The sequence below is a fragment of the Coregonus lavaretus genome, assembly GCF_964263955.1.
Source record: "Coregonus lavaretus genome assembly, chromosome: 8".
Taxonomy (NCBI): Eukaryota; Metazoa; Chordata; class Actinopteri; order Salmoniformes; family Salmonidae; genus Coregonus; species Coregonus lavaretus.
The window spans coordinates 53,728,922-53,749,491 of NC_139995.1; the positions used below are offsets into that span (position 1 = coordinate 53,728,922).

The 20,570-nt window shown below is 44.3% G+C and overlaps 1 protein-coding gene across 1 annotated transcript in view; it reads right to left on the reverse strand.

The window, feature by feature from the left end:
* The window catches only part of LOC311134091 (solute carrier family 12 member 5-like), a gene marked incomplete at both ends in the record, with an annotated part of 287,008 nt that overhangs the window by 14,367 nt on the left and 252,071 nt on the right, over nucleotides 1–20,570 (reverse strand). The window contains 9 exons of the mRNA XM_084167681.1: nucleotides 2,248–2,366; nucleotides 2,815–2,989; nucleotides 3,272–3,329; nucleotides 3,971–4,069; nucleotides 4,651–4,818; nucleotides 5,387–5,598; nucleotides 6,194–6,441; nucleotides 9,994–10,124; nucleotides 15,457–15,511. Of these exons, the coding sequence (XP_084023807.1) occupies nucleotides 2,248–2,366; nucleotides 2,815–2,989; nucleotides 3,272–3,329; nucleotides 3,971–4,069; nucleotides 4,651–4,818; nucleotides 5,387–5,598; nucleotides 6,194–6,441; nucleotides 9,994–10,124; nucleotides 15,457–15,511 (1,265 nt within the window). The remainder of the gene's footprint in view (nucleotides 1–2,247; nucleotides 2,367–2,814; nucleotides 2,990–3,271; nucleotides 3,330–3,970; nucleotides 4,070–4,650; nucleotides 4,819–5,386; nucleotides 5,599–6,193; nucleotides 6,442–9,993; nucleotides 10,125–15,456; nucleotides 15,512–20,570) is intronic.

The following is a 20,570-nucleotide window of genomic DNA, read 5'->3' on the forward strand; positions in this document are numbered from 1 at the left end:
GCTAACAAATAAACACAATTTTGTCTTTATTTGGACACGTTGTATGTCTGTAAGGCTCCAATTACTTGCTTATAAGATGCTTATAAGCTTATAACACAAAAAAATTATAATCTAAGATGTTAATACTAGTAGATCATTGCATTGTGTTAAGAATGTGCTTAACTTCACCTTATCAAGTGCTGAGAAGTATTTGTCCATTGTCAGAAGTTTGTATTTATTTTTATTTTTATATAATCTCTATTTTTAGGGAGCTTTAATATTGCAAATAGTTTTATTGAATAAAATCAAATAGTTTATGTCATATTTACGGTGTCCATATTAGGACAATCCATATTAGTACAGGATGAGTGCATCCCAGCACTCATGAATATGGCCAAGAGTTTTACCTGGTCATGTGACCTGATCAGGAAACTCTGGGCCCTAGTTATAGGCTGTAACTACTAGGGCTCAGAGTTTTACCTGGCCAAATCATTATAGGCTGTAAATACTAGGATCAAGAGTTTTACCTGTCCAAATAGTTATATGCTGTAACTAGGACCCAGAGTTTTACCTGGCCAACTACGTAGTTACAGTGGGGAAAAAAACTATTTAGTCAGCCACCAATTGTGCAAGTTCTCCCACTTAAAAAGATGAGAGAGGCCTGTAATTTTCATCATAGGTACACGTCAACTATGACAGACAAATTGAGGAAAGAAAATCCAGAAAATCACATTGTAGAATTTTTTATGAATTTATTTGCAAATTATGGTGGAAAATAAGTATTTGGTCACCTACAAACAAGCAAGATTTCTGGCTCTCACAGACCTGTAACTTCTTCTTTAAGAGGCTCCTCTGTCCTCCACTCGTTACCTGTATTAATGGCACCTGTTTGAACTTGTTATCAGTATAAAAGACACCTGTCCACAACCTCAAACAGTCACACTCCAAACTCCACTATGGCCAAGACCAAAGAGCTGTCAAAGGACACCAGAAACAAAATTGTAGACCTGCACCAGGCTGGGAAGACTGAATCTGCAATAGGTAAGCAGCTTGGTTTGAAGAAATCAACTGTGGGAGCAATTATTAGTAAATGGAAGACATACAAGACCACTGATAATCTCCCTCGATCTGGGGCTCCACGCAAGATCTCACCCAGTGGGGTCAAAATGATCACAAGAACGGTGAGCAAAAATCCCAGAACCACACGGGGGGACCTAGTGAATGACCTGCAGAGAGCTGGGACCAAAGTAACAAAGCCTACCATCAGTAACACACTACGCCGCCAGGGACTCAAATCCTGCAGTGCCAGACGTGTCCCCCTGCTTAAGCCAGTACATGTCCAGGCCAGTCTGAAGTTTGCTAGAGTGCATTTGGATGATCCAGAAGAGGATTGGGAGAATGTCATATGGTCAGATGAAACCAAAATAGAACTTTTCGGTAAAAACTCAACTCGTTGTGTTTGGAGGACAAAGAATGCTGAGTTGCATCCAAAGAACACCATACCTACTGTGAAGCATGGGGGTGGAAACATCATGCTTTGGGGCTGTTTTTCTGCAAAGGGACCAGGACGACTGATCCGTGTAAAGGAAAGAATGAATGGGGCCATGTATCATGAGATTTTGAGTGAAAACCTCCTTCCATCAGCAAGGGCATTGAAGATGAAACGTGGCTGGGTCTTTCAGCATGACAATGATCCCAAACACACCGCCCGGGCAACGAAGGAGTGGCTTCGTAAGAAGCATTTCAAGGTCCTGGAGTGGCCTAGCCAGTCTCCAGATCTCAACCCCATAGAAAATCTTTGGAGGGAGTTGAAAGTCCGTGTTGCCCAGCGACAGCCCCAAAACATCACTGCTCTAGAGGAGATCTGCATGGAGGAATGGGCCAAAATACCAGCAACAGTGTGTGAAAACCTTGTGAAGACTTACAGAAAACGTTTGACCTGTGTCATTGCCAACAAAGGGTATATAACAAAGTATTGAGAAACTTTTGTTATTGACCAAATACTTATTTTCCACCATAATTTGAAAATAAATTCATAAAAAATCCTACAATGTGATTTTCTGGAAAAAAAATTCTCATTTTGTCTGTCATAGTTGACGTGTACCTATGATGAAAATTACAGGCCTCTCTCATCTTTTTAAGTGGGAGAACTTGCACAATTGGTGGCTGACTAAATACTTTTTTTCCCCACTGTATAGTATTTGACTAAAAACACGTTTTTCCTGGCCAGGTGGGGAACAACTCCTGATCTGGCTCATAGACACTCACATGGAGAGGATGGGGGCCACTGCGTCCAGGGAGGCAATGAGGATCCCGATCTCACAGATACTGGCCGTCAGTAGCAAGGCCCAGGTGGGCTCCCCGTTGGCCTTCCCATGGCCAAACACCTGGCAGGACACATCACACACCGAGATGGACTAGAGTTATAACTTACAGTAGTTATTCCATTATTTCAAGGCAGGTTGTATGTAGATACTACTGAGGTGTTTTGGTGAACCACACATGAGACCTGATGCTTGCCTGAGACCTGATCATTAACATTAGTGTGCACAGACACCAAAAGTGATAGTGATCAATGTCACCTGAGACTGATATGAGACGTGTTGACAAACCAACATAATTAATGGTCCCAGATCAGTGCTAAATGCTAGAATGTTGACAGAATTATCATAACTAAAGGTCCCAGATCAGTGCTAAATTCTAGAATGTTGACAGAATTATCATAACTAATGGTCTCAGATCAGTGCTAAATTCTAGAATGTTGTGAGAATGATCATAACTAATGGTCCCAGATCAGTGCTAAATTCTAGAATTTTTACAGAATGACAGACTGACCCGTAGGATGGGCACGACACCATCCCTGGAGATGGCCTGCATGAGACGCGGGGCACCCGTTAAGCTCTGAAGCCCCGCCCCACAGGTGGAGAAGAAGGAGCCAATGACAATAACCCACGGGGACGGCCAAGCCAAGGTGCCAATGACCAGGTTGCCATTGACGCCCTCCCCAAACCTGAAGGAGATGGACATGACACCCAGCCAATCAGAAATGAAGAAAGGTAGGAGGAGAGCCAATTACCAGGATCCTATTCATTAGACACCAAATGGAAGAAAACTGACTGAAACAGGGAGGGACTACCTGGTCTACTACTGCAAGTAAATGTGCTAATTTTTGTTTTCCGTTGCGAAATGTTTAAAAACGTTTTCAGTTGAATACGACCCAGGTATGGCCTCCCTCACCAAGTACCTCAGCACTGGAAAAGCTTGAACTTTGAACTTAATATCCATAACTTACTTGTCCCTAAGGACCACTCCCTCGATACAGGCACCGAACAGGATCACAGCGGACATGTCTATAAAAGGGCACATTAAGGAAAACAGACAGACAGACACAAAACCATACCTAGCACATAGGGACATATCCTCACGTATCTGTTTCATATCTGCACACTGAGTTTACAGTGCTGCATTGAGAGTTACATAAGAACATGGTTCGACAGTGCGGTTATTGTTGGGTTATGTCTGATGTATTGTGATACATGATTGATTGCTTTGTCCTGTAATGGTCACTTGAGATTAAGAGGAAGAGCAACATGCTTTTCGTTCTTAACATAACAAGCTTGAGGCCATAGGCTACATTCAATTAAACCTCAATTGTATGTATTTATGTTGGAAAGTAAAATACAAAAGTGTTCGTATAAAATATAGTTATTTTACTATTGACAGCAGTGGAGGCTGGTGGGAGGAGCTATAGGAGGACGGGCTCATCGTAATGGCTGGAATGGAATAAATGGAACAGAGTCAAGCACATTGTTTCCATGTGTTTGATGTGTTTGGTACCATACCATTGATTCCATTCCAGCCATTACAATGAGCCCGTCCTTATATAGCTCCTCCCACCAGCCTCCTCTGATTGACAGATAACATGTGCGCCACAGTTAAAAGTTGAGTGCACTAGCCCACTGAGTCCAGAAGTGCACCAGAATAAGGATACACACTATTGAGGTAGTGGTGATGGCCATGATAGTGCCGATGGGGATGGACTTCTGAGCATCGCGCAGATCTCCTGACCGGTTGGATCCGGCCATGATCCCTGTGACACACAAGTAGAGAGGTCACTTTGGAAAAACTCCTGCACACACAATATTACATCTGCACATTTGCTGTGTCGACGTTTCAGTCAGAGACCTTCAAGACACACAGTCAGAGAGGTCCATGAATGAGGACACTCAGATAATCAAATGGTAACCGTAGAAACTCACACAATAGCATGTAAATGTAGATTTCAAACAAACTCTCCTTTGTCAAATTACTACAACTGAACAACACAGCAACATTATCCTTCTAATAACAAACTGCTTGTTGTGTTGAAGAAATCCTGACATCAGATAAACATTTTACTGTATCTTTCAGTCTTTCAATGAATTTATGTAAATCTCCCATATCCCCCCTAGATAAAAAACAAACACACAAAACAATACAAAGGCAAAGAGGAAGAGACACAACGCTGAATCTCAAAAGTATTTTCCCTCGATTCCTTGCGTCCTCTCTCCTCCTCGAGATTGACCCTTGGTGAATTCACCCTTTGAGGATACGAGGAATCGAGGGAAATTACTTTTGAGATTCAGCCTTGTGTCTCTTCCTCTTTGCATCATCCGCTTCCTATCAGCTGACCTGTGACGGAGGGGAAGTAGATTCCGACCAGCAGGGTGAAGAAGCTGGTGATGTCGGCCAGGACGTAGCGGTTGGAGTTGGTCAGCGTGTCATCAGGGCCCTCAACGGTCGCAATCCCCTTCTTAGCCACCAGATCTCCCTTCTCCAGGTAATTCCCAAATAGGTTCTCTGTGTGTGAGGGGGGGAAGGGGGGGGGGGGGGGGGAATGGGAGAGAGGGGAGTGTGAAGGAAAGAGAAAGAGGGAGGAGAGGGAGAGAGAGGGTGATGAGAGAGAGCGAGAAAGAGATTAGATACATCAATATCATTTAAAATCGCTTGACCATAAGTTCCAGGAGCACAAGATCTTGGAGATCCAAGAGGGCTAAAAGAAATTCAGAATAAAGAAATTGTAGTATGCTTCCCGCAAGTCCACGCAGGTGTTTCCCGCAAGTGTGTGTGCAAGCATGTGTACTGTTGGTACAGTGACCTGAGTGTAGGTGGACCAGATCAATGCATGTTATTTGTGCTGTAGGTGTAACTGTTTAGAAATAAAAAGTAGATAGCCACAAAATAATAGCTATTATAATAATATAGTAACATAACACTAGCATTTTAGCAAATCATTTTATTCAAAGCGACCTTCGGTCATGCTTGCAAACATTTTACATACGGGTGACCATAGCGGAAATCAAACCCACGATCCTGGTGTTGCTATACCAACTGGGCCACAGAGGACCAGTAGCTGGTTTCTGTTCACCTTTGAGGATGCCGCTCATGACCCCGGGGATGCCCTGGATGAAGGACACGTTGTTGTTGACAAAGTACTCGTCGCAGGTGGCGTTGAGGAAGGGCGAGTCGCAGAAGACATTCCACAGCTTGGTGGTGACCGTGCCGTTGCCACTCTCCAGTGTTTTGGCGCACACGTCGAACCCTTTGGAGATCAGCGGGCGATTACCCAGCATACAGACTCTGCGCAGCAGGGGAGATGTATTAGTGTGACGGCCCGGGATTCGAAGCCCGTCCGCTCTTGAAAAATGACTTTAGACTGAGTTAGCTACCTGAGCTAAAGCCTAGGCATTGGCTTTGAGAGATAGCACAAGTCTGTGGGTATCAGTCCCCATATTGAACAGTAGAGTCTTCCACACTGAAAATGTCACACAAGATGAATATGTTCCATTTAACCCATCTGCTTATGTGCTGTGAATGTAATTTCTATTTTCAATATACTGCACTTCAAATAATCTTAAAATGGGTGAACATGTATTTTAATGTGTACATTTCTAGCATGGCATGAATGTATCTGCCATATACAGTCTCAAACCCCAAATCCTCCATATGGGCCAAAAATCGATCAATAAATGATTTACATGAAACATAATTCACATCACACCCATATTCTTCAAGTTCGGATCAGCCCCAATATTGAAGAGTAGCCTGGTCCCAGATCTGTCTGTGCTTTCTATCCAACTCTTATGGTCATTCTCATGTGACAATGACCGTAGGAGTTGGCAAGACAGCACAAACAGACTTGGAACCAGGTTAATTGAACAGTAGGGTTCCTTACGGGAAGTCAGGCGGCTCGATTGCTGTCTTGATGACTCCGGCATACACAGCCAGAATGGACAGAATGACACAGGCCAGGAAGAGCAGGGCCAACTTGTTGACGTACTTGACCCCCACAAACACCACCGTGGCCATGAAACTGAGCACAATGGTGCCGTACACACGCATGTTGTTCAGCATCGCTGCCTCCGCCTCTGCCCCCTCCAGACCCTCCATCTTAAAAATGGCTGCCTGGGGGAGGATGTAGATCTGTGAGGGAGGGTAGGGGGGGAGAGAGAGAGAACTAGATCAACTGTAGAAACACAGAATCTGACGCTCCCATTAAATCCTTTCAAATAGAGGGTTGAAGTAGCCTAACGCAATTAATTGAACAACTCAAGCATGTTCTAAATGAATTACCATTATATCTTATCACGGGTCAATGTAAAAATAGCTTCGCCGTTAATGAAATCATAAAACCTGTAATTGCCCCATCATTATCATTATCTGATTCAGAGGGGTTGGGTTAAATGCGGAAGAAACATTTCGGTTGAATGCATTCAGTTGTGCAACTGACTAGGTATCCCCCTTTCCCACATTTAGATGCCGTTTTATAGCGTCTGCTATTAAAAAATATAGTACATTTTGTCAGATATGCCATCCTAATACAGCGGAACTCATCCAACTTGAAGGAGCTGGAGCAGTTTTGCCTTGAAGAATGGGCAAAAAATCCCAGTGGCTAGATGTGCCAAGCTTTATAGAGACATACCCCAAGAGACTTGCAGCTGTAATTGCTGCAAAAGGTGGCTCTACAAAGTATTGACTTTGGGGGGGGGGGGGGGGGGGGGGGGTGAATAGTTATGCACGCTCAAGTTTTCAGTTTTTTTGTCTTATTTCTTGTTTGTTTCACAAAAAAATATATTTTGCATCTTCAAAGTGGTAGGCATGTTGTGTAAATCAAATGATACAAACCCCCCCAAAATCAATTTCAATTCCAGGTTGTAAGGCAACAAAATAGGAAAAATGCCAAGGGGGGGTGAATACTTTCACAAGCACTCTTTAATAAAGTGTTCTTCCTCTTCCATACTTTCAAGCCAATCAATTTAAGACAAATGGAACAGAATAAAAAGCCACAACAAGTGGGGGTGCAGTGGGGAACCGTCAGTGGGGAACCTTCAAGGCCTTCTAGGATTTATAAAATAATTGTTGTATTTTTTAAATAAACATTTCGTTTTAATTCTATTTCATATTTTCAATGATATTCTGATTATATTATTATTATCAATGATATTCTGATTTAATCTCTTCAATTTGTGTTAGAAAGGAAACGGTTAAAACTGAGAATAAAAAATGTAATCCATTCAGGATTTTTCTTTGGTGGTCTACGGGGAGATAAATCTAGCTAGCTAAACTCTTAGAATAAATATGCTATCTAGAACCTAAAAGGGTTCTTCAGCTGTCCCCATAGGAGAACCCTTTGAAGAACCCTTTTTGGTTTCAGGTAGAACCCTTTTGGTTCCAGGTAGAACCCGTTAGGGGTCCATGTAAAACCCTTTCCACAGAGGGTTCTACATGGATCCTAAGAACGCTTTTGGAACCCTTTTTCTAAGAGTGTAGCTCACCATTGGCTAGGCCCTCAGAAGCTTGATAGAAGGCATCTGCCATTCAACTGTATTAAGCCTGTCGCATGCTTCCCAGTCGAAACAGTTTGTGCATATATTATGACAAGATTCTGTGAAGTTTTTGTTCGTTCGGCTGGTCGAGCACACACATTTTTCTCTTGAGGCAAGTCGAAGTTCGGTACCCGAAGTCTTCGCCCCTTCGTCAGTGATTGAGAACTATGGAAGGGATTCTTCAATGAAGTGTTTGTTGTCATTCAACGAGAAATACTGCACCAAACATCTTAGTTAGATGTAAAATTGCGCGACTAAGACCACCTTTGCAAAAACATCCAAATGAATTACAGATTTCTTGATTTATCTTAGATTAATTCTGACTATTTTGAGGAAGTGTATGCTGGCTATGTTGTTGATACGGCATCTCAAGAGGGACAAACATTAATATTGCTGTTTTTTTCTCATTTTTCAAGCGAAAGTCTTTTAAGGGAGTATGCGAGGCACAGACGTTCACTTCGCCTAGCCGAGTTCTGCTAGGAGCAAACCAAACCTATGTATGCAGACACCTTAAGGGCAGAATTCTGGAGTGACAGTGGAATCAACCAATCACATTTTGACTTGTAATGGGTTCTACTGTTTTTACAAAAACGTATGGAAACTTCCACCTTCTCGAAGGCCGACAGGTCACTGTGCAATAGTGAGCAGTAGTTTTCCCACGGCCTATCTAGCTAGATTTTGTTGTAGGCAAGAGTGCGGGAGCTGCAGCAGCAGCAGTTGTTGTCAAAGAGGATGTTGTTGCTAATTTGTTAACTTCTCCCTTTTCAAGATTAACTTTCAACAAGAAGTTAAGTTTCAAATGATCATAATCATGTGAGTGGAACTGTTCTTTTTATTTATTTATTGCAGCTCGCTTGCTGTTGTTAGCTAGCTATCTCTGAAAATAATGCGTTATGAGTGTGAAACATTGTTGCATTTTAAACTTTAGATCACTGGTTACTTTGTGTGCTGAACGTGATACAGATGTTTGCCATGGAAAGTAATAGTTGTACATTTAGATTTGGAAATGCTAAACCTAATGGTTGTGTTTTGGTATTCTTATGATTGGGACCTACTGGCTTATTATGTCTGCGTGAACAGGCTGCTTACTCTTTAACATCATGCTGTGTGTGTCTGTTGTCTTTGTGTTTTACAAAAGGTGTGCTCTCCTACATGGAGGTATAATGTTCACTGTCTTTTCAGCATCACGAGCATGTCACACTCACATCCTTTGATGTGTCACCGTTGTCGCTTTTGGTGATAGTGAGGTCGTTGCGTCCTCTCGCCTCACCTCCTTGTCAAAATGTGAGGGAGGAGAAGGTCTGAGTGGAGAAACCTCAGACCTCCAATGCATATTGAGGAGAAGACAAGGAAAGAGGAGGCGAGGAATCAAGGAAATACAATTGAGATGCACCCCTAGTGTGTTGATAACACTGGACCAAAGTGATGGCAGTTTCAACGAATGGTCTCATTATTCTGCCAATGGCTTTATCTCACCCTAATGCAGAATTTACATAATTACTCAGCTCTTAATCCAAGAGAGAGGAGCGACAGGGAGAGGAAGAATGAGTGTGGGAAAAGAGAGGGAGGGGGACAGACAAAGATGAAAGATCTTTATATTTATTAGAATTCATTGTGGACAGTTGGAGAGGGAGAAAATAGCATCAAAGCAGGATAAAGAGAAAGAAAGACAGACAAATTAAGAGGGACAGGATGACATGCACAGACGGGACTGAACCAGAGAAAGAGAGCGAAAGAGAGAGAGAGAGAGATGGGCAGACAGAAAGAGAGATGAAAGGAAAGACAAACAGACAGATGCACGCACACACAAAATCAGCGGGAGAGAGACAGAGAGAGAGAGAGAGAGAGAGAGAGGGAGAGAGAGAGAGAGAGAGACAGAGAGAGAGAGAGAGAGAGAGAGAGAGAGAGAGAGAGAGAGAGAGAGAGAGAGAGAGAGAGAGAGAGAGACAGAGAGAGAGAGAGAGAGAGAGAGAGAGAGAGAGAGAGAGAGAGACACAGAGAGAGACACAGAGAGAGACAGAGACAGAGAGAGAGAGACACAGAGAGAGACAGAGACAGAGAGAGAGAGAGAGAGAGAGAGAGAGAGAGAGAGAGAGAGAGAGATGGATGGATAGAGAGAAAGATAAGTATTTCAAGCCCAGGTTCTTACCAGTAAGAGTTCGATGGACCCGAGGATGTACATGGCCCCAGCAAACGTTGTTCCCAGGTAGAAACAAATGCCCACGGCGCCCCCAAACTCAGGCCCCAGAGAACGGGAGATCATGTAGTAGGAGCCTCCAGCTACAGACAACAAATAAATACACACAATCTTTCAATGACATACTGTACTTTGTCATATTACATGTAAATGACCCAAACCCCGCTATTCTCCAATCAAAGCATGGTCTCTGACTTTGGTAAATGAAAATGAGCGTTTCTTATTGGACAGGTACTTCTGTCGTGTGTCTGTAAATAGCCTGTAAATACCCTGTTTTTTTGTATTTTTCGTACATATTTCCCTATCAGACTTTTCATCCTTCTACAAAATATACTTTCCTGCAACCCGCCTCACTCAATGTGGAACGGATTCTATTTTTGACTTACCTTTATCTAGAATCTAGAATCTCCAGTTGAAACTAGCTAGCCAGCTAACTAGCTACTTGCTATTAGCCACAGCTAGCGGTGTTTCACCCAGAACATTGGATTTTTTTCCGCGGGATTAATTTTAATCACTGGACATTGATCACCGGATATTCGGCCAGTCTGCACAGCGCGTTATCGACCCAGAACATATCAGTTTTTCCGCCGGAATCACTGAATCACTGGACCTTTAACTCCGGATTCATCGCTACCAGCTGGCTACAACAAAACGGACGCTGTGGTCTGGCTAATCATCCTGAGCTAGGCCCATCTCCCGGCTATCTACCTCTCTGTCAACCGGACGGGACCACCTAGTGTTGACACGGAGCTCCGCCGATCCTACACGACTGGTCTGCCGACGAAATCGTCTGATGTGGTTACGACGTTAACCACGAAGATTCCATCCATCGGCTAGCCCTGGCCCGCTAGCACACGCTATCCATGGCCTCTTACTCACTAAACTGAACTAGCTACTGAACTAGCTACTTGCTATTAGCCACAGCTAGCGGTGTTTCACCCAAAACATTGGATTTTTTTCCGCGGGATTAATTTTAATCATTGGACATTGATCACCGGATATTCGGCCAGTCTGCACAGCGCATTATCGACCCAGATCATATCAGTTTTTCCGCCGGAATCACTGAATCACTGGACCTTTAACTCCGGATTCATCGCTACCAGCTGGCTACAACAAAACGGACGCTGTGGTCTGGCTAATCATCCTGAGCTAGGCCCATCTCCCGGCTATCTACCTCTCTGTCAACCGGACGGGACCACCTAGTGTTGACACGAAGCCCCGCCGATCCTACACGACTGGTCTGCCGACGAAATCGTCTGATGTGGTTACGACGTTAACCACGAAGATTCCATCCATCTGCTAGCCCTGGCCCGCTAGCACACGCTATCCGTGGCCTCTTACTCACAAGTGCTTCACCACCGGACCTTATGATAACTCAGCTATACAGCTGATATCTGCTGGACTGTTCCTTTTTACGGTACTACATCCTGTTTATGTTTAGCCTCAGCCCAAACATGGTTAGTTTATTGTTGTTTCGGTTATTTCTAATTGTACTATATCACTGTAGACCCCCCAGCCTAGCTAAACCTGCCTTAGATAGCTCCTTTGTCCCTCCCCCCATACACTCAGAGACCGACTCAATTGATGCCTCTAGAGATACTATCTCTTTCATTGTTACCCAACGCTTAGGTTTACCTCCACTTTACTCATATCCTTCCATATCCTTGTCTGTACATAATGCCCTGAATCTTTTCTATAACACCCGGAAATCTGCCCCCTTTATTCTATGTACCCAACGCACTAGAAGACCAGTTCTTAAAGCCTTTAGCCGTATCCTTATTCTAGTCCTCCTCTGTTCCTCTGGTGATGTAGAGGCTAACCCAGGCCCTGCAGCCCTCAGTATCACTCCTACTCCCCAGGCGCTATCATTTGATGACTTCTGTAATCGCAAAAGTCTTGGTTTCTTGCACATAAATATCAGAAGTCTACTTCCTAAGTTTGAGTTATTCACTGCGTTAGCACACTCTGCCAACCCTGATGTTCTAGCAGTGTCTGAATCCTGGCTCAGGAAGGCCACCAAAAATTCTGAAATTTCCATCCCCAACTATAACATTTTCCGTCTAGATAGAACTGCCAAAGGGGGTGGAGTTGCAATCTACTGTAGAGATAGCCTGCAGAGCTCCATCATACTATCCAGGTCTGTGCCCAAACAGTTTGAGCTTCTACTTCTAAAAATCCACCTTTCCAGAAATAAGTCTCTCACTGTTGCCGCTTGCTACAGACCCCCCTCAGCCCCCAGCTGTGCCCTGGACACCATATGTGAATTGATTGCCCCCCATTTATACTCAGAGTTTGTACTGCTTGGTGACCTAAATTGGGATATGCTTAATACCCCAGCCATCCTACAATCCAAGCTAGATGCCCTCAACCTCACGCAAATTATCAACGAACCTACCAGGTACAACCCTAAATCCGTAAACATGGGTACCCTCATAGATATCATCCTGACTAACATACCCTCTAAATACACCTCAGCTGTCTTCAACCAGGATCTCAGCAATCACTGCCTTATTGCCTGCGTCCGTAACGGGTCCGCGGTCAAACGACCACCCCTCATCACTGTCAAACGCTCCCTAAAACACTTTAGCGAGGAGGCCTTCCTAATTGACCTGGCCCAGGTATCCTGGATGGATATAGATCTCATTCCGTCAGTAGAGGATGCCTGGTTGTTCCTTAAAAGTAATTTCCTCTCAATCTTAAATAAACATGCCCCATTCAAAAAATACAGAACTAAGAACCGATATAGCCCCTGGTTCTCCTCAGACTTGACTGCCCTTGACCAGCACAAAAACATCCTGTGGCGTACAGCATTAGCATCAAATAGCCCCCGCGATATGCAACTTTTCAGGGAAGTTAGGAACCAATATACACAAGCAGTCAGGAAAGCAAAGGCTAACTTTTTCAAACAGAAATTTGCATCCTGTAGCACTAACTCCAAAAAGTTTTGGGACACTGTAAAGTCCATGGAGAATAAGAGCACTTCCTCCCAGCTGCCCACTGCACTGAGGCTAGGAAACACTATCACCACCGATAAATCTACAATAATCGAGAATTTCAACAAGCATTTTGCTACAGCTGGCCATGCTTTCCATCTGGCTACCACTAACCCGGCCACCAACTCTGCACCCTCTGCTGCAACTTGCCCATGCCCCCCCCCCGCTTCTCCTTCACACAAATTCAGACAGCTGATGTTTTGAAAGCGCTGCAAAATCTGGACCCCTACAAATCAGCTGGGCTAGACAATCTGGACCCTTTCTTTCTAAAACTAGCCGCCGAAATTGGCGCAACCCCTATTACTAGTCTGTTCAACCTCTCTTTCATAACGTCTGAGATCCCCAGAGATTGGAAAGCTGCCGCGGTCATCCCCCTCTTCAAAGGGGGTGACACTCTAGATCCAAACTGCTACAGACCTATATCCATCCTGCCCTGCCTTTCGAAAGTATTCGAAAGCCAAGTTAACAAACAGATCATCGACCATTTCGAATACCACCGTACCTTCTCCGCTATGCAATCCGGTTTCCGAGCTGGTCACGGGTGCACTTCAGCCACGCTCAAGGTCCTAAACGATATTATAACCGCGATTGATAATAGACAGAACTGTGCAGCCGTCTTCATCGACCTGGCCAAGGCTTTCGACTCTGTCAACCACCGCATTCTTATTGGCAGACTAAATAGCCTTGGTTTCTCAAATGACTGCCTCGCCTGGTTCACCAACTACTTCTCAGATAGAGTTCAGTGTGTCAAATCGGAGGGCCTGTTGTCTGGACCTATGGCAGTCTCTATGGGGGTGCCACAGGGTTCAATTCTTGGGCCGACACTTTTCTCCGTGTATATCAATGATGTCGCTCTTGCTGCTGGTGAAGACGACACCATTTTGTATACATCTGGCCCTTCATTGGACACTGTGTTAACAAACCTCCAAACGAGCTTCAATGCCATAAAACAATCCTTCAGTAGCCTTCAACTGCTCTTAAACACTAGTAAAACTAAATGCATGCTTTTCAATCGAACGCTGCTAGCACCCGCCCACCCGACTAGAATCACCACTCTCGACGGGTCTGACCTAGAGTATGTGGACAACTACAAATATCTAGGTGTCTGGTTAGACTGTAAACTCAACTTCCAGACTCACATAAAGAATCTCCAATCCAAAGTTAAATCTAGAATCGGCTTCCTATTTCGCAACAAAGCCTCCTTCACTCATGCTGCCAAACATGCCCTCGTAAAACTGACTATCCTACCGATCCTTGACTTCGGCGATGTCATTTACAAAATAGCCTCCAACACTCTACTCAGCAAATTGGATGTAGTCTATCACAGTGCCATCCGTTTTGTCTCCAAAGCCCCATACACTACCCACCACTGTGACCTGTACGCTCTTGTTGGCTGGTCCTCACTACATGTTCGTCGTCAAACCCACTGGCTCCAGGCCATCTATAAATCACTGCTAGGCAAATCCCCGCCTTATCTTAGCTCATTGGTCACCATAGCAGCACCCACCCTGCGCTCCAGCAGGTATATCTCTCTGGTCATTCCCAAAGCCAACACCTCCTTTGGCCGCCATTCCTTCCAGTTCTCTGCTGCCAATGACTGGAACGAATTGCAAAAATCTCTGAAGCTGGAGACTCTTATCTCCCTCAATAACTTTAAGCATCAGTTGTCAGAGCACCTTACCGATCACTGCACCTGTACACAGCCCATCTGAAATTAGCCCACCCAACTACCTCATCCCTATATTGTTATTTATTTTGCTCTTTTGCACCCCAGTATCTCTATTTGCACATAATCTCTTGCACATCTAGCATTCCAGTGTTAATACTATTGTAATTATTCTGCACTATAGCCTATTTATTGCCTTACCTCCATAACTTGCTACATTTGCACACACTGTATATATATTTTCTGTTGTATTTCTGACTTTATGTTTTTTTTTAACCCCATATGTAACTCTGTGTTGTTTTTATTGCACTACTTTGCTTTATCTTGGCCAGGTCGCAGTTGTAAATGAGAACCTGTTCTCAACTGGCTTACCTGGTTAAATAAAGGTGAAATAAAAAAAATAAAAAAGGTCCAGGCAGTCCCTCCCTATTTCAGCCCATTTTCTACATTTGGTGCCTTATGAACATGACCCAGATTTACACCACAAAATGGTGGCTACATTGTTACTCCAAGCCTGTAATTTCCTCTCACCTCTGCTCTCAGCTAATCAAGGGGCGAGTTAGCCAGGATGAGACGTGATTATTAGATACCATCTCTAATCATATAAATACAGCTGTATAAGTTTCATGTGGGGAAACAGGAGTCTGGACGTGACTAATATTATAGCGTTGCTAGGGCTAAAACACTGAATATGCATTTTGAGCCCAAAACAAGCTCTTTAGTAGAAGTAGTAGTCCCATTAGCATGCTCACCCACCTGGGACTACTCCATTGGTAGCGATGGCACTCATCGAGATTGCAGTCAGCATGGTCTAAAGAGAGGGAGATGGAGAGAGAAGAGAAAAGAGAGGGGAAATGGGATTTTAGTATTGTATTACTTTCAATCTGTTATTCACTAATGACAGGATATTTCATGGGTACTGCAGGCGAAACACAAAAATTACGATGTCTGGAGGACTGTGTTTTTTGTTGTTGTACTGAAGGACACCAATAAACAGTAATGAGATTTGAACGTTCTGAAGTTCATGACTGGAGGGTAGATAGAATAACATCCCAGTGGGCTGTCAACAAAACAGTCAACAAGCGCTCGACAAGACACATCCTCCCGCCAAGCATGCCAATCTGTCTGTCTGCCTTTGAGTAGAGACGTGACGAGAGGCAGTGTTAGGACATGGAACAATAGAGACGGACCGTAGACAGGCATTTCTAAAGAACCCATTGTATGGCAGCAAGGTAAAGGGAGTAGACCTAGAAGAGGAAAACTATGTGTGTGTTGGTGTGTCTGTGTGTCTGTGTGTCTGTGTGTCTGTGTGTCTGTGTGTCTGTGTGTCTGTGAAAGAAAGTGAGTAATACACATGTCTACGAGAGGGAAAACTAAAGAGACGTGAGGGATTCAAATAAAGCAAGTCATTAATGTGTGTGTGTGTGTGTGTGTGTGTGTCTGTGTCTGAGAAACAAATGATGACTTAACAGTAACAGTATTTAATTCCTGTGGTTCCTTAATGTCTATGTAGGCAGAGAGAGACAGAGAGCGAGAGACAGAGAGCGAGAGACAGAGACAGACTGAATCATACTACACCGGCTCTGACACTCGTCGGATGTGGCAGGTCTTGAAAACTATTACAGACTACAAAAGGAAGCACAGCCGCGAGCTGCCCAGTGACACAAGCCTACCAGAGGAGCTAAATCACGTCTATGCTCGCTTCGAGGCAAGCAACACTGAAGCATGCATGAGAGCACCAGCTGTTTCCGGATGACTATGTGATCACGCTTTCCGTAGCCGATGTGAGTAAGACTTTTAAGCAGGTCAACATTCACAAGGCCGCAGGGCCAGACGGATTACCAGGATGTGTACTCCAAGCATGTGCTGACCAAATGGCAAGTGTCTTCACTGACATTTTCAACATGTCCCTGACTGAGTCTGTAATACCAACATGTTTCAAGCAGACCACCATAGTCCCTGTGGCCAAGGACACTAAGATAACCTGCCTAAATGACTACCGACCCGTAGCACTCACGTCTGTAGCCATGAAGTGCTTTGAAAGGCTGGTCATGGCTCACATCAACACCATTATCCCAGAAACCCTAGACCCACTCCAATTTGCATACCGCCCCAACAGATCCACAGATTATGCAATCTCTATTGCACTCCACACTGCCCTTTCCCACCTGGACAATAGGAACACCTACGTGAGAATGCTGTTCATTGACTACAGCTCAGCGTTCAACACCATAGTGCCCTCAAAGCTCATCACTAAGCTAAGGATCCTGGGACTAAACACCTCCCTCTGCAACTGGATCCTGGACTTCCTGACGGGCCGCCCCCAGGTGGTAAGGGTAGGTAACAACACATCTGCCACGCTGATCCTCAACACGGGTGCCCCTCAGGGGTGCATGCTCAGTCCCCTCCTGTACTCTCTGTTCACCCATGACTGCATGGCCAGGCACGACTCCAACACCATCATTAAGTTTGCTGACGACACAACAGTGGTAGGCCTGATCACCGACAACGATGAGACAGCCTATAGGGAGGAGGTCCAAGACCTGGCCGTGTGGTGCCAGGATAACAACCTCTCCCTCAACGTGATCAAGACAAAGGAGATGATTGTGGACTACAGGAAAAAAAAGAGGACTGAGCATGCCCCCATTCTCATCGACGGGGCTGTAGTGGAACAGGTTGAGAGCTTTAAGTTCCATGGTGTGCACATCACCAACGAACTATCATGGTCCAAACACACCAAGACAGTCGTGAAGAGGGCACGACAAAGCCTATTCCCCCTCAGGAGACTGAAAAGATTTGGCATGGGTCCTCAGATCCTCAAAAAGTTATACAGCTGCACCATCGAGAGCATCCTGACTGGTTGCATCATCGCCTGGTATGGCAACTGCTCGGCCTCCGACCGCAAGGCACAACAGAAGGTAGTGCGTACAGCCCAGTACATCACTGGGGCCAAGCTTCCTACCATCCAGGACCTCTATACCAGGCGGTGTCAGAGGAAGGCCCTCAAAATTGTCAAAGACTCCAGCTACCCTAGTCATAGACTGTTCTCTCTGCTACCGCACGGCAAGTGGTACCGGAGCGCCAAGTCTAGGTCCAAAAGGCTTCTCAACAGCTTCTACCCCCAAGCCATAAGACTCCTGAACAGCTAATCATTGCTACCCGGACTATTTGCACTGCCCCCCCACCCCCACCCCCCTCTTTTACGCTGCTGCTACTCTGTTTATTATTTATGCATGGTCACTTTAACTCTACCCACATGTACATATTACCTCAATTACCTCGACTAGCCGGTGCCCCCGCACATTGACTCTGCACCGGTACCCCCCTGTATATAGCCTCCCTACTGTTATTTTATTTTACTGCTGCTCTTTAGTTATTTGCTTTTATATTTTTTAAATAACACTTTAAAAAAAACATGTTGGTTAAGGGCTTGTAAGTAAGCATTTCACTGTAATGTCTACACCTGTTGTATTCGGCGCATGTGGCAAATGCAATTTGATTTGATTTGATTTGATTTGACATACAGACGAGACAGACAGACAGACAGACAGACAGACAGACAGACAGACATACAGACAGACAGACAGACAGACAGACAGACAGACAGAGAGAGAGAGAGACAGACAGACAGACAGAGAGAGAGATAGAGAGAGAGAGAGAGAGAGACAGAGCGAGAGACAGACAGAGAGAGAGAGAGAGAGAGAGAGAGAGAGAGAGAGAGAGAGAGAGAGAGAGACAGAGCGAGAGACAGACAGAGAGAGAGACAGAGCGAGAGAGAGAGAGAGAGAGAGAGAGAGAGAGAGAGAGAGAGAGAGAGAGAGAGAGAACCCAGAGGACAGAAAGAGAGAGAGGTGTATGTAATAACTAGTAGCCGTCTTCCTGTGAGAGGAAGGGAGGCGTGGGCAAATGTTAATGTTACCTGCGGACACCGCCGTCTGTCTGGATAAACACCAGTCTGCACAACCTTGCTGTATTTCTAATCGGGTCACAATGAAGTAAGGCTCCCTCTCTCTGAGGAGAGCAGATAAGACAGTAATTGTTTAAGTGTTTTATCTGATGTATGTGGGCAAAGCTGGAACCTTTTAGGAGGTAGTTTGAGGCTGAGTGAATCACCCGATACAGCTGTATGGGAATGTTATTAAGAGAGGGAGATAGAGCACTTACTGACTGTCACCTGGGGAAACCTTTGAGGGACTCAATAATACTCAAGCCCTTCATTGTTACTCTTTCTACTATTTCTATAACTCTTTACACTGTATCATTATGACAGCTGATAGGGTGACATGAATCAGCGGAGCCAATGTCAAATCAAATCAAATCAAATTTTATTGGTCACATGCGCCGAATACAACAGGTGCAGACATTACAGTGAAATGCTTACTTACAGCCCTTAACCAACAGTGCATTTATTTTAAACAAAAAAGTAAGAATAAAACAACAACAAAAAAGTGTTGAGAAAAAAAAGAGCAGAAGTAAAATAAAGTGACAGTAGGGAGGCTATATATACAGTAAAATAAAGTGACAGTAGGGAGGCTATATATACAGGGGGGTACCGTTGCATAGTCAATGTGCGGGGGCACCGGCTAGTTGAGGTAGTTGAGGTAATATGTACATGTGGGTAGAGTTAAAGTGACTATGCATAAATACTTAACAGAGTAGCAGCAGCGTAAAAAGGATGGGGTGGGGGGGCAGTGCAAATAGTCCGGGTAGCCATGATTAGCTGTTCAGGAGTCTTATGGCTTGGGGGTAGAAGCTGTTGAGAAGTCTTTTGGACCTAGACTTGGCACTCCGGTACCGCTTGCCGTGCGGTAGCAGAGAGAACAGTCTATGACTAGGGTGGCTGGAGTCTTTGACAATTTCATTAGCAAGTGTATTATTGAAGTATGATGGGCATCATATTTAAGGAGGAGCCATTTGGGCCAGTGCAGTGTGTGGTTCAGGGAATCATCAGAGAGATTGTTCTTTATGAATCACCAGAGAGATGGTTCATTATCAATCACCAGAGAGATGGTTCCTTATGAATCACCAGAGAGATGGTTCATTATGAATCACCAGAGAGATGGTTCAATATGCAGCTTTTATTAAGAGACCATCTCATATGAAGAAACATGGGTTTACTCTACTTCAGCCCTTTGTAATCGACAAGACAGTGATGCTACCACAAGTAGACATAACAAATACCATCAGCAGACAACAAATACCATCAGCAGACAACAAATACCATCTGCAGACAACAAATACCATCTGCAGACAACAAATACCGTCAGCAGACAACAAATACCGTCAGCAGACAACAAATACCATCAGCAGACAACAAATACCATCAGCAGACAACAAATACCATCAGCAGACAACAAATACCATCAGCAGACAACAAATACCATCAGCAGACAACAAATACCATCAGCAGACAACAAATACCATCAGCAGACAACAAATACCATCTGCAGACAACAAATACCATCAGCAGACAAAACACCATCAGCAGACATCAAATACCATCAGCAGACAACAAATACCATCAGCAGACAACAAATACCATCAGCAGACAACAAATACCATCAGCAGACAACAAATACCATCAGCAGACAACAAATACCATCAGCAGACAACAAATACCGTCAGCAGTATTGCAAAGAACACCCAAACAAACATAAACATTATTTTTCTTGCATGTCAGCGCGATGGTCTAATCATTTGTCACTTAATTATTATTGGCTGCTATGGCTTTTAGGAAGTGTCGTATTTCATATTCATGACTGCATTTAGAAGATGTGTCTTGGTGGGTTGAAATTAAGAGTTACTAATGCAAATCAAGCATGAACACAGCATTAGTATGAGATGAGGGCTTTAATCCCGTCTGTCTGGGT